The sequence below is a fragment of the Electrona antarctica genome (assembly GCF_951216825.1).
Source record: "Electrona antarctica genome assembly, chromosome: 4".
In the NCBI taxonomy this organism is placed as follows: Eukaryota; Metazoa; Chordata; class Actinopteri; order Myctophiformes; family Myctophidae; genus Electrona; species Electrona antarctica.
In genome coordinates, this window is record NC_136809.1 from 34,328,068 (window position 1) to 34,343,103 (window position 15,036).

General features: G+C 41.3%; 1 protein-coding gene across 1 annotated transcript; it reads left to right on the top strand.

Annotated features, from left to right (window-relative positions):
* The first annotated feature begins 1,208 nt into the window (after positions 1-1,208).
* LOC306921411 (kelch-like protein 24) lies at positions 1,209-14,328 on the top strand. The gene is made up of 13 exons (XM_079498533.1): positions 1,209-1,404; positions 2,610-2,692; positions 3,346-3,546; positions 4,120-4,254; positions 4,582-4,773; positions 6,153-6,296; positions 8,072-8,255; positions 9,442-9,582; positions 10,319-10,465; positions 11,510-11,713; positions 12,170-12,313; positions 12,741-12,912; positions 13,022-14,328. The coding sequence occupies exons 2-13, from the start codon at positions 2,627-2,629 to the stop codon at positions 13,239-13,241; spliced, it is 1,950 nt and encodes a 649-aa protein (XP_079354659.1). The 5' UTR covers positions 1,209-1,404; positions 2,610-2,626; the 3' UTR covers positions 13,242-14,328.
* Positions 14,329-15,036: the final 708 nt, after the last annotated feature.

Consider the following 15,036-nt stretch of genomic DNA (forward strand, 5'->3'; position numbering starts at 1 on the left):
ACCACACTTCCTCCTCATTCCTCTAATCACCTGATTATCGGTTATTAGGTAGACACTAGACAGTATATGAATGAGTCTCCATAACTGATTGACGAAGACTCGCCATGCATCCAAATGTTAGTCATTTATTTTAATTTGATTGGCTTTATATAGCCATGTGTTTATTCCATCCGGTAACAGGTACGCTCGCCCCTTTTCCAACTCGCCCCTGCGAAAAGTGAAGAACGGTCGTCCCGGAATTTCGAAAAGTGAAGATGGCTCGCCCCAAGCCGTGGATAGCTCGCCTCCAAAGTGTGGATATCTCGCCCCAAAGCATGGATATCTCGCCCCATGTTTATTTCATGTTTATTTTACCTTATTTCTCATATTGGAACATTTAGAACCAACATTTAGTTGTTGGTCAAATGATGCATGGATAGTGAATGGCTCATAATGAATGGCTCAACCCCCTCCATTGTTCTGGAAATTCCATTCTGGAGAACATTTAGAACCAGTTTGTTGTTGTTGGTCAAATGAAAATGATGCATGGATAATGAATGGCTCACCCCCCTCCATTTGTTCTGGAAATTCCATTCTGGAAAAGTGTTCCATTCCTCCATTGTTACTGAAATTAGTTGTTGTACTATTCTGCTATGTCTCACCCCGAAAGTGAAGACAGCTCACCCCCGAAAGTGAAGACATCTCACCGGGGTGAGATGTCTGGTGAGTTGTCCGGACTTTCGGGGTGAGCTGTCCGGACAACTCACTTGGAGGTGCAAAAAGGGTGAGTTGTCTTGTTACCGTCAGCCTAAAAGTACAGTACTTGTTAAACATCTCTCTCTCTCTGTTTAAAAGTACAGGAAAAATCTCAAAGTACAGGTACAAATATAGTAGGCTACAGGTAAAAATCTTTCTCTCTCTCTCTGTTTAAAAGCACAGGTAAAAATCTCTCTCTCTCTGCTGTTACCTCGAAAATACAACGGTTTTACGGGGCGACTTGTCCGGACTTTTGGGGGCGACTAATCCGGACTTTTGGGGGCGACTTCGCCGGGCTTTGGGGCGACCGTTCTTCCCGTTGGGGCGAGTTGGAATTGGGGCGAGCGGTCTCGTATTCGTATCCATCCTACCAGGACCTATAGTACTGCTGGTTTATATCCTACCAGGACCTGGTATATCTGGGTATATCCTGCCAAGACCTTAGTACTGCTTTTCCCGGAACCATGGCACTGCTTATGTGTGTTGTCAGGAGGAGTTTGTGGTTGCACCTCCTCCCTTTGAGCTTTGAAGTTGACAAGCGGCTTGTTTTCGTTTAGAATTGAAACATCTAAGCGAATATTTCGTTCATGTTTATTTAATCAACGTAATTTATAATAACATCATTTCATTGCAGTTTGGGCTGTCGTGATTCTTACTTGTGGCGACGAGGTATGTTTATTTTTTTGCAGTTTTTTATTTGAATTATATTTAGGTTGACCTGGTCCAGTGCGAGTGAGTCTGACGTACTGGACCAGGGCTAACATAAAGGTAATTTGAAATGAATACAGTATATCAGATGACATCAGAAATTGTCAATACGCTGTTTATTTGCATTTTAAACGTGGTGTGAGAGAGTAACCATGCGAATCCCTAGCCCCTCTTGGAACCCTACGTTAAAGTTTTCTGACATTTTGATGACTTTAGACGTAGGGTCCCTTCCCGTCGACTTCAAGCGACGTGCTCATTTCAATACGCAGGCAGACTTACCCTCTCTGACGCGTGTGCTGCGCTGTGGGTGTGATGCTGACATATTCCAAAAGAAGAATATAGGAGCTATAGGAGACAACGGAGAAAACGGAACCCTCCGCGAACGGCTCAGAAGCCGTTAAGTATTTTTAACTTTGTTAGACCGTTTTGGCAGCTCTCTTCCTTCCTTCCTTGACTTCCTTATTGACATCCTATTGTCCCGCCTCCAGCACCGTGGCTGGCTACCTGCGACAGAGGCAGGACGTAGGGACTGACGCGCAGATAGCCAGTTCCGGCGCTGGAGGCGGGACAATGGAGGCGGGACAATACTTAACGGCTTCTGAGCCGTTCGCGGAGGGTTCCGTTTTCTCCGTTGTCTCCTATAGCTCCTATATTCTTCTTTTGGAATATGTCAGCATCACACCCACAGCGCAGCACACGCGTCAGAGAGGGTAAGTCTGCCTGCGTATTGAAATGAGCACGTCGCTTGAAGTCGACGGGAAGGAACCCTACGTCTGAAGTCATCAAAATGTCAGAAAACTTTAACGTAGGGTTTCGAGAGGGGCTAGCGAATCCCTTGACTCCTTTTTACATCCTATGATGATTTCCTGTTTTTGGCTAAGAGTATATTTGTACGTCTCTAATTGTTATGATGAATTGAACATGGTGGGCCCTATTGTAAACAAGTGTAATACTTTATAGACTTACAGTATGGTGTCGTCCACAGTTAACAGTTTTGTATTGAGTTGTGCTTGAAATGTACTGTAATTCTCCAATCTGTTAATAAATGAATTCATTAATCAAAAACCATCACATCTTAGTTAACACATACCTCATTTCACTATGCCTATAGCCTAAATAGATAGATTCATTATGTGATGTAAAAGTAATGTGTGTTCTCTCTGCAGACTACCTCGCATCAGCCATGGCTGCTGCGTTCCAGAGTGAATCACCACAGGCTGCCAAGAGAGGGAGACTAGACCCTAACCATGTAAGTGTGCTTGTGTGAGAGAGATGATCAACTGCTGTATTGACCAGCAGTTGATCCCGGTTCCTTAACAGTTCCCTATAACAATTACTATATTTGAAAATCGTTTATATTATTTTGGCCTTAAGTGGTTCTCAAAGTGAGGTCCAAAAGGACCCTTACAGGTCTGTAATTCTGAGAGTGTACAAATTGAACTAAATGGACCCGTAAGATTCCTTTAAATCTGGTTACAGTTTGAGGGGTTGGTTGTCATGTCTGTCTATATCCCTCCTGGACTTGTATACGCTATTCAATTACGCTATTGGTTTTCCTTAAAAAACGTTTAGTCCCGACCCGACCCTTTGGTGTGGTTTGGGCTTCACTAAGACAACACATAATGGCACCAAAATGCGGGGGAATAAAACAATAAAAACTGAGACGTGACCTTGCTTCATACACAGCTACTCAAGCTGCCCTCACTTGAACACACCCCAATGAACAGTCTATGACCCAATACACGTCCATGCAGTCAATCATCAAATCATATAACATAAACAAAACAAAAAGTTTTCAAGCCACATTACTCTGAGATGATTATGAATGAATATTCATGTATTGTATATATATATTTGTCTGATTTATAAATCTCCTTCTGGATGTTGTCTGTTGCACTTCAGGAGGACGGCAGCAGCGTACCTCTATCCTCAGCGGATGATCGAGAATGGATGTTTGTGGATTCCAGCCACCCAAACAAGGTCTTAGAGGGCCTCAACGGGCTGCGGCTCAACACTACCTTGTGTGATGTGATTCTGTGCAGTGAGGGACAGGAGTTTCCCTGCCATCGTTACGTACTAGCTTCCTTCAGCCCTTACTTTGAGGTAAATTCACACATGTATTGTGCTGTTTGTTTGTTAAAAGGCAAAATCTCTATATTATTTGTGTTCCACTTCCAATTTCATTTGTTTAATCTGTATCCTGAGTCCTGACCGAGTTATCTATCCTGATTGTATAAAATTGGTATCCCGACCTGAAAATGTGTTTTCTGTTTAATGAAGAGCTGAAGAGACACAGAGACTGTCAATTAATAAACACACTATGCTATAGCAATGATTACTATCAGAATATAGAAAACAGCAAGGGCTCGCAACTCACTATAATGCTCCAGAAAACTTTTATTCAGCGACACTGCAAGCAGGACAAACAACGTTTTGACTGTTAGTAAAAGTTCAATAAAAGTTTTCTGGACCATAAAGGTGGTTGCACACTGGACGTGTTTTTCGGAAAGCCAACGGAAAAACGCAGCTAAAAATCTGAAAAACGCGTCCAGTGTGCAACTCACTATAAAGGTGGGCCCTTGCTTTTGTCTACGTTGTCTGTTACATATATTATCCTACTATCAGAATATAACCATGAATAGTCCAACCCCAACAAACTTTTTTCAAACTGCACAGGCAATGTTTACATCAGGCATGGTGGAGTCCACACACGAGAGGGTGACCATCAGCGGAGTGGAACCTCAGATGATTGGTTTGTTGGTGAACTATGCCTACACATCAAAGGTGTCCATCTCTACCGCTAATGTGCAGGTATTACATTATCATGACAGTTATTCATGGTCTCCATGTTTGTCTACATCAATGGTTACCAAACTGAGATCTGGGGCCCCTAGGGGGTCCCCAAATTAATAGCTTAATGTGCAACATTGTTTTCTCACAGTAAACCAACCAACATACAGTATAAGTGTATACAGGGCATCTGCACATTCCTATCTGAATCTATTATTTACCCGTGAGGTTTTTAAATTTACATGGAACAAAGTCTGTTTCAATTTGGAAGTTGGAACCTTTTGGTTGTCATGGCCTGACAACCATAATAGGTGCTAAATAAAGATATTTTGTTCATTTGGTCACTAGGCCCTGCTAGCAGCATCCAACTTGCTGGATGTGGCGGCTGTTCGACAGGCCTGCTGTGACTACATGATGCGTCACATGGATATAAATAACTGTGTAGCGGTTTACTGCTTTGCCGAGTCTCACTCCTGTAAAACGTTGGAGAAACACAGCCTGGATCACATTCTGCAACACTTCAGTGTCATCTACCAGCAGGTCAGTCGAGTGGAGGGATCATGCATTGCCCCGAGTTCTTGGCTTGTTTTCTCCTATAACATAGTTATATTACTATTACTCATCATCTTTCACCATCACAGCTGACCCAGACCTGAGTAAAAACGTTATTTTTCAGTGATAAATAACGTTTGCATATTATATTAAGCTACAGTCACATGTTCATTTCATTAAACAAGCTCAGAAGTTTTTTTTTCTTTTTTGAGGGGCACTAGCCCAGCTTTCCAGGTTTGTGTAAACATACAAACATTGAAGACAAAAGTGAAGACGGACAAATTGTGATTTAGTGGGGTCGTATCTGATACTTCCGTGACTGCGGAGAGCAAAGGTCCGTTTCTCAGTGGATTTATCATCTATGAAGGTTAAAAAACAAATTGAGCCCCCATGTAAATGCAGGGAAAATTCATGAGAGCCCCAAATCCATCAACAACCTGTTAAGGCACAATAAAGCAAATTACCTAAAATTCTTTCTGCTAGCATGTGACGTGTCAAACTAGGGGGTTTTCATTATTCTGAATCCATTTCAAGCATTAGTTTTGCACAAAAAACACTCCTTGGGCTAAAAACGGCCATAGCCACTGTGAGGTCACTGCTGACCTCATCAACATTTGTGATAAGGCTATGGCTGTTTTTAGCCCAAGGAGTGTTTTTTGTGCAAAACTAATGCTTAGAATGGATTCAGAATCATGAAAACCCCCTATTTTGACACATCACATGCTACTGAAAGCAGAATGAATTTTAGTTAATTTTGCCTTATTGTGCCTTAACAGGTTGTTGATGATGGCCATATGGATTTGGGGCTCTCATGAATTTTCCCCGCGTTTTTGCGATTTACATGGGGGCTCAATTTGTTTTTTAACCTTCATAGATGATAAATCCACTGAGAAACGGACCTTTGCTCTCTGCGGTCACGGAACTATCAGATACGACCCCACTAATTGGCCCGAATGACATGGTGTATGATAAGAGCGCCCCTCACTTCACACAGGTGTGCTTTTTTTCCCTTTAAAACCTCACCTCACCTCACCTATCCCGTAACCCCGGAGGGTCGTTGGGGCACCACAGACGATCTGTTGACCAGCTCTCTCCATCCCTCTCTGTCAACGGCAGCTCTCATTGCCTCGCTGAGTTTCAAGTTTAAAACACAGAAGTGCTATGGGTCACGGGTGGTACATCAGGAGGCCAAAACACATTTAGGAGCAATGCTGTGTGGACTTTTATTATTTTGAACCATTTCAGTAAACAACATTACCATTGATTGACTACTTTGAAAGGAGAAAAGGTTACTTTACTATGAAGTATGAGAACAAGGGCTTATCTAGCAGCTAATCAACTGTATTATCTTTTGTCCCTACCTCTAGGAAGAGTTCCTCTCACTCTCTGTGGAAAGACTGACAGACATTCTTGCCAGTGACCATCTCAATGTACCCAAGGAGGACATGGTGTTTGAGGCTGCCATGTTGTGGTTAGCCAAGTGTCCTACCCGTAAGCAGAACTTCGAAAAGGTCAGTCACCTTGTCAGGCGATCAGTGGTCTCTGCTTATTGATACGTCTGGGGACATCTGAATGCAAGGTAGTCGTTAGAACGGTGCCTGCTGCTATCTAATGCATGCTTTGCATATTGGTTCATTTTAGTAGATGTTTTGTCCCTTCAGCCATTGCAGCATTAACATGTGCCATGTTGTTCTGTGCTATATGGTTATGTGTTTAACAGTCTCAGAGACTGAAGATGAATATCCCCGAGGAGACAATGAGTAAATTACTATTAAGGCAAAAATGTCTCATTTTAATTATGCTTTAAGTAGCATTTAACGTGTCAAACTAGGGGTTATTCATGATTCTGAATCCATTGCAAGCATTAGTTTTGCACAAAAAAACACTCCTTGGGCTAAAAATGGCCATAGCCACTTGCCCTTAATGTGCCCAATGTGCCCAAATGTGCTGACCTCATCACATTGATGACATTGACATTGATGACGGCTATGGCCGTTTTTAGCCTAAGGAGTGTTTTCCATGCAAAACTAATGCTTGCAATGGATTTTGAATCATGAATAACCCCTAGTTTGACACATGCAACTTAAAGCATAATTAAAATTAGACATTTTTGCCTTAGGATGTTAATGGTACCCAACTTTCAAACTCTGAATTTACCATGATCCAAAATGTATAATTCACAATTTCTATTATTTATTTGGATGACCCTAAGGATCATAAAAAACGTGAATGATTACTATTGCAATTTCTTTTGGGACAAATCTTAGATTGACTGGCCTAATAGTATTATCATCGGGTAGACGATTTTGTAACCCAATTTTCACTCAGTGCCAATTGACTAAGCTGTAATCCTGGGCACTACTCTCCCTCTGCCTACCTGAGGAGCGTGCAGACCGCTTCTGACCTGACAGGGGAGTTTCCCCTGTAGGACGTAGCGCAAGGAAGGAACACGTTATTCCAACCAGTTCCTTTCACCTCCATTTGGTGCCCCGACTGACCAGAGGGAGGAACATGCAAACTCAACACAGAAAGGCCCAAACTGTTTATTTTCAGGATTCAAATACAAAAGTAGCAGATCTACAAGTTCAAAACACTTGTGGATCTGCTACTTTTGATGCTTTTGTTTGACAATGTTAGAATCAGAGTCAGCTTTATTGTCACATCACAGTTTTACAGGTAAAAAAGTGGGTGAAGTTTTTTGTGCATAGTTCCCATCGTGTCATTTTTCCAAGAAAAAACAAAGAAAGGGAAGAAAAGAGGGGGGTAGGAGATCCATGCAGGAAAAGAGTGCTTTTACCCCAAAGTACAGGTAACATGTAGAGATGCTCCTATCAGGTTTTTTTGGGACCGATCACCGATTGTTTTTTTCATGAGCAGCCGATACCGATACTGATCTTGTGAAATGTTGCAAATTTCCAAAATTATTATATGTCAAAACCCACGTCAAAACTGTTCCTGTGTGTGGGGAGGAAGGGGAGAATGTTTAGGCCTGTCACAAAAATGCAAAATGATGTTATACTATATATCTGATTGACATTTATACCACTTAATGGTGTAAAAGATCAGTTTCTCCAGATAGGGTAAATCACAGATCAGAATGAATATAGGCCGACATGGCCGATCACCGATCGCTGGCTGATTATCGGAGCATCTCTAACAGAAAGGTATTTTAGCTTATTTACAAACTGTACAGCTGAAGGGTCTGTTAGCCTATTATATATAATAATAATAAAAAACATGCATCATAGTAGTATGATCAAGTTGGTTGTGTTCTGTGTTCTTTAAGGTGCTGGAGCAAATCCGTCTGCCTCTCATCAGCCCCTCCTACATCAACACTGTGATGAAGTCTCTGGAGGTGGTGAAAGAAAACCAGGGCTGTCAGAAACGTATCTCTGAGTTCATGTCTGAGGACCGGTTCATCCTTGAGGATCGGTCCTACTGTAACCTAGCACGCCCACGCAGGACCACAGGTACCCTGCTGAACACACACGCATGCGTCATTTACACACGTACATGACGCAGAGGCAAATTCCCACAATATGCAGACATACCTGGTAGGGGTGTAAAGATGAACACACATTAATCGGATATGTATTTTAACATTAAGGATACGACAACATCGATGTGCGGAACAGAGCATAGGAGCGGAGCAAGGGGAAATGCTGCTCCTCAGGGGGCTGTCGCGCTGATCCACTCATGTTCATTACCCCCTGTTCTGGCACAAATGTGTAGAGAGCATGGGTGCCATCCATGTTTCCTTTTTATGTAGCCATTGTCTTTTTTAATATGACAGACCATATTAAATCCTCCTGGATTACACTGTAACTTTCCTCTTATACCCTGGATTTGAGCCAGGTTTCCTGCTTAAGTGCTCAGGCCTGCTTGCTCTGAGGATAAATTTAATCTTGACAGAGGTGATATAGATCCACTCTAGCCCAGGTGCCTGACAAACAGTAATACAAGAGAAAAAAATAGTCTGCAACACTGATCTTCAGGAATATATATATTCCTGAAGAAGATCCAACCGGATCGAAACGTTGAAGCAATACAACCAGTGGAGCTGAGTATTAACCAGTGTTGCAGACTTTTCTCATAAATTAGAGACCATTGGTAAGTTATATTGTATTAGACTCTACAATATAGAGTATAGATTGGACAAAATGACTTTTTATTCATTCATAATAATTGCATAGTGAGGCTTTAAAGGGGAATTCCACTCATTTTGAACATTTTACTATGTCATTAATATACATTAGAGCTGTACATTAGAGCGGAAATAATAAAGTCCCCCCATTCTGTGTTTTCTAGAACTGTAGGTCTGAAAAAAACCATTAACATTGTGAAGTACATATTGATGTCATCAAGATGTACTGTACCTTTACTCCCTGTGACATAAAAAATCAGCTCCGCTTCGTTTTGTATGCTCTGATGCGGACTGCTGGATCCACTTAAGCCCTAATATACCTCATTGTACGATGAATTGCTGATTGTGCATTGTGATTTGTTGTGAGCTTGTGGATCTACTAATGGAAAATGTTGAAAGTTTTGGTGGTTAAACGTGACAAACTGGAACTGAGAGATGATCACTAGTATTTTTTGTTTAGTTTTTTTAATTTTCTACTGTCTGACCTGCTCCTTCTTCCCTGCTTATTGAAGTTATCATGGTGATGGGAGCCGGGGCTCCCAGCACTGGCATTCCCAATCCCAGGGTCGAGAGCTTTGATCCCCTGAGCGATCTTTGGATGACTCTGGGAGAACTGCCTCTGAAAGTATACGGGCATGCTGCGGTTACGTCAGGTGAGGATTACTATCAGAGTCAATCGACTCTGAAGTCTGAACTGAAAGAGAAAAAGGCAATGCTTCTGCTATTTAAATAACATAAAATATTTTGCTCAAGCAAAAACATATCCAAATAAAATAACGTAATTTATTTTTGATGAAAGTCGAAACTTGATGTTGGCACTATGACTGGTAAAAGGATTTGAGCTAGCGGATATGATGGAAAGAAGAAAGCTAGTTACAGGTCCAAGTGACCAGTAGGAAGGTAAGGCCAGAGTTCTACCATGGAATGGACCGGAAACAAAATGGTGTCTGTAAAATCTGAAAGGAAGTGTGTACCAACAGTCTTCAGAATCAATTGTATTTGTCACATGATCACATCACAGTCTAACAACTGTAAAGCAGTGGGTGAAATATGTTTGAGTGGTGCAACCACTCCTATAGACAGCTATGTGTGTGGCTGTGTTCCTGGGTCTGTCCCTGTGTCTGAGCACGAAAATAGCGTTATAGCGTTTGTTCACCACCAAGTGTCACTGTTGCACAGCCTAACACACACAGGCCAGGGAGGAGGGCTAGTACAGTACAGTACCACTCCACCACGGCTGTTGTACTTCCTACAGCTGTTGGTTTACCAAGAACAAAGGCGATTTAGAACTGTAGCTACAGAGTTATAATAAAGTTGATGAAAGCATGGAATTTCTTAAACAATAAAGGCATAACTCGTTGGTTTAATTCTGCTCTGCTTCCACCATAGGCTCCTTTCTGTATTTGGCCGGAGGGTTCGTCAAAGAAAAAGCTTCACGGCGCACTGGTACAGGCAGTAGAGAGGTGTGGCGCTATGATGTTGACCTTAACTCCTGGTTGAAGATGGCTCCCATGAATGAGGCACGCTTTTACTTAAGTAAGACCGTCAAACTACTGTATGACATTCAATTTAACAATATTTATCTTGTCGTCCCTATTTTGGTCATACTGTACCATTAGCGGTAGTAATCTTCCTCTATTTACATTAGAAAATAGCACTCATTTATTCACTAGCTTTTGCTGCCACTTATATCTTGAACTAGCTAAATCCTGTCTGCTTCACCCAAAACCTTTTAAGGGGCATAAATACAATTAAACTCACTTATTTGCTCGAACGTTTGACAGTGAGTAGCTACAGTATACTGTATGTTTATAACTTGGTACAATTATATCATAGCAGACACAAATTTTATTTAATTTTTTCTACTTGAATTTCAATTCAAATTTTAAATGAAATTAAAGTTGCCCTGTCTTTAGCTTTGTTTTGGACTAACCGCTAATAGTTGTTTATCGCAAAACAACTGCAAAACAAAGGTTATTTTATTGTATTTATACATGCATTAATTTCTCCGTCCTAGCGAAGGATTTCCGTCGTGAGGACGTTTATGAGATCAGTGCAGATCTGGAAAATAAATACATAAATAAGGGGTGTGGCCGGGTGTCTGTAGCGGTAACATGACCGCAGCATTGCTAGTAGTAGGCAATCCCCAGCCAAAGATCAGCAGCGCACAATGCCACGCCTCCACTGTGTAAGTGTTGGCCTCAGCTATACAATACATCCGACAGCGGAAAACGCTGCTAAAAATCCCAAGAATACCAGGTTGGGGGCATCTGGCATCACCTACAACTAATCGGATATTGGGTCATTGTCTGAAAAACATTTTCCGTCTTGGGATTTGTTTTGGCTTTAATCCCTGATTATATCATATCATTAAATATTAATTATCATTCTCTTTTCTCACAGAATCAAATGTTTTATGGTCATGATTCACCGGGAGCCTGGGTGGCTTGATTCTAGGCTTAACATTATTTATATAAATAGTTTTGGAAGTCTCTATGGGAAAATTGAATGGGCTTTGGATCGGTGTACAAATGGGCCCTGTTTCCCTGCTAACCCTAACTAGTAACCTATGGTCCATAGGGCTGGTGATGCTGGATGGATATATGTTTGCAGTGGGTGGCCAGGGAGGTAACAAGAGTGAAGACTCACTGGATCGCTACCATCCCATGACCAACACCTGGCAGCTGAAGGAGTCTGTCGGTGTGGCAGCCTACGCTGATGGCGATGATGCAGATTATATACCTGCTACAGTGGTGGCTCTAGATGGATGGCTTTATTTTATTGGTATGGAACTGGTTTATGCACCTGCAGGTTCAGCCTGCTAGGTTCCTGATGTTCAATTTGCTGTTGTTGATGTAACTGGGGCAAAGATAGTTAGTTTATGAAGATCGCCCATCCCAATTTTAGCCACTAGAGGCAAAATGGTACACAATGCCAACATCCGACAGCAAATCTCGGGTCATACTTTTACTAGTGCTATTTTAACAATTTGTTGTACAACAAAGTATATAGGGCCTAAATTGCAAATAACACACAAATCCTGGTCATAATGGTAAACTGAAAAGGTGTGTGTGTGTGTGTGTGTGTGTGTGTGTGTGTGTGTGTGTGTGTGTGTGTGTGTGTGTGTGTGTGTGTGTGTGTGTGTGTGTGTGTGTGTGTGTGTGTGTGTGTGTGTGTGTGTGTGTGTGTGTGTGTGTGTGTGTGTGTGTGTGTCCGCCCGCCCGCCCGCCCGCCCGCTAGGTGGGATGTCACCTCATAAGAAGATAAAACCACATGTGGCCAAGTACAACCCTGAAACATCTGTTTTGACCGAAGTCGCTCCTATGCAGGTTCGGCGTAATGATCCTGCTGCCTGCGTTCTCAATGGAAATATCTACGTTTCAGGTATCTTAATTGTTTAAAAAGCTGTATATTGTGATAGTACTCATTGCTATAGAGTGTTTGTTCAGTAACAGGAGTTTCCATGTCTCTCCAGCTTTTTAATAAACTGAAAATACATTTTCAGAAACTAAAACTGGGATAGCAATTTTATCCAATCAGAATAGAGAACACACGTCAGGATACAGATTGTAAGTGATGACACTTAAGCTCATAACTAGCCACTCAATCCTGATCGGCTGAAATTTTGTCACCTACCTGAAAATTTATTTTCTGTTTATTAAAGAGCTGAAGCGACAGGGAGACCCCTCAACATTTTCTCAAGTACAATACTTGAATAAATGTTAGTTCTGTAATAGACACACTTCAACTTAGTTGGGCACATCATAGAGCCCACTAACATTCATTGTGCTGTTAATTCTTGTTTATCTAGGTGGCAACGTGGGTTATCCTTACAGGATCATGGCTCGTTCAATGGAATGCTACAGCCCTAAGACCAACCAGTGGACCATGTGTGCCTTCATGCCAGTAGAGCGCTACATGCATAGCGCGGTTGCAGTGGATGGAAATATCTACGTACTGGGAGGGCGGGACGACAAGGACAGGTAACGCTATGCTGCTCCACGAATGTCTGGGAAAAGGTGGCCTCTTTTCACTGGCTCTTATCAGCGTGACATTGTCTGACAGGGGGTCTGTTTGTCTCTCTTCATGTAGGTACACCAAGGACATCGAACGCTACTGTGAAGAAACGAACACGTGGGAGACTGTGGGAAAGATGCTTTATGGTCGCTACAAACTCGTCTGTCTCTCTCTCAGGGTGAGGAAAGATCGTGCACCTGTGGTACCTTCACCCGTGGTTTTTGAAGATGATGAAAATGAGAAGTCTGATTCATACGATGAGGAGGATTATGAATCTAACAGATGGCGCTGGTAATAGATTCCAGTAGGATGTGGGGGTGTCAAACCTCCCTGTGCCCTCCATAGAGGGAATCGTTGCTGTCGGGTGGAAACCTTGTATGTCCAAAACTATACCCTTTTTATTATCATTGAAAAATCATTGAAAATAGCCAATCTACAAGCTTGTAGATCTGCTGTTTTCACTACTATTTTGTGACTCTTTTAAGAAGGATATTCATTTATGGGTGTACATATGTTTTAAATATAGAGATATAGAGGTTTCTGCACAACAGCAACAAAATACCGTTCTTGGATTAATTAGCCCTGTTTTCATTGGTACATGGTTCATGGACTATGGATGTAGCTAACGATTTCACTGTCAATAGATTGTTATATTTACTGTTGATTGATGTACATAATGTATGACCCTTACTGTGTAGGCTGGCTGACACTGTACATATATCAGCCTCTCTTTCACTGACAGTCTGTACATATTATACAGTATACTGTATATGAAGAGAAGCCATTAGGATAATGAGCGAAGGATATCCTATATTAAAATTGCCTAGTAATTAAAACGCCTTTAATACCTTTTTAGCTTGTTTTCGAGTTGCTCCTTTTTTTGAGTGGTGGTGTTGGTGGATGCAAGTTACATTACCTGTATGTGGAAACATAAATGCCTCGCAAGTTTGTGTTTCTTTTTTATGATTTATACCGCAAAAGGTTACTATATTTATTTATTTGCTGTAGAAGCAAAAAGATAAACATCTTTGTTCCATGTTTATCTCTAGTGTTTAATGTAACAAATTGAAAAAGTACATGGCCATAAGGATGGTTTATTCTAGGTTCAGTCCTTTAGTCATACTCTAATAAAGAACACCCAGTATTTTTTTGTTTTTTTTATACAGGTATATATACTGTAGATATGTTAATATGGTGATTGTGCCTTACTTACAGTATGCCTATATATTTATCGTTCATATTTGTTCCGGTCAGTTCAAGTGCTGATGGCTATGGAAGACTACTACTTGTATTTATTTTTAATATTCTTTATTACTTATTTTCCCGTTTTTGTTGTAATTCTGTTTCATGTCTACAGTGCTGCTATTACACCCAAATTCTCCATAGCGATCAATAAAGACTGAACTACTCATTTCTTTATTGTTTTTTTACCCAGTGTGGTTCCTCATTCCTCTAACCTGTTTTATTATAGGTAATTAGGTGGACATATTGTATCCATAACTCTGATTGATGAAGACTCACCATGCATCCAAATATGTTAGTCATGAATATAATTATTTGGTTGCTTTATAGCCATGTGTGAAATACATCCTACCAGAACCTCTAATACTGCTGTTTTTCTATCCTACCAGGACCTCTAGTACTGTTTTTCTGTCCTACCAGGACCTCTAATGCTGCTGTTTTTATATCCTACCAGGACCTCTAGTACTGCTGATTTTCTTTTGTCCTAGTTAGTGTAGCACCCTTAGAGGTAGCACCCAGCCAAGACCCAACTTGGCGAGGGGATTCAATCCCCTCTCCTGTCATCATGTTATGATGACAGTCTTGTATTGTATCAACAACTCAAGGCTTACTTTCTTATGTTTTTGTTTTCTATAATTTCTTAAATAGTAACTGTTTTAAGTATTGAAATAATTTTACATAATGTAAAAATACATTTGCACACGTAATAAAGAACACAATATTTAATTAATTCGCGACCCGTAAAAATGGGTCGGCGACCGAAAAACGGGTCCGCGACCCATCGTTTATGAACGAGTGATGTGATGGTTCCAGGAGCATCATCACACAGTCCTCTGACTCTAGCGTAT

What these genes read in the sequence shown, in the direction of transcription:
- LOC306921411 (XM_079498533.1), top strand. Translation starts at nt 2,627, where the DNA reads ATGGCTGCTGCGTTCCAGAGTGAATCACCACAGGCTGCCAAGAGAGGG. An exon ending in GTAAGCAGAACTTCGAAAAG is followed by an intron (nt 6,297 to 8,071) that starts GTCAGTCACCTT and finishes GTGTTCTTTAAG; the next exon opens with GTGCTGGAGCAAATCCGTCT. An exon ending in TGAGGCACGCTTTTACTTAA is followed by an intron (nt 10,466 to 11,509) that starts GTAAGACCGTCA and finishes TATGGTCCATAG; the next exon opens with GGCTGGTGATGCTGGATGGA.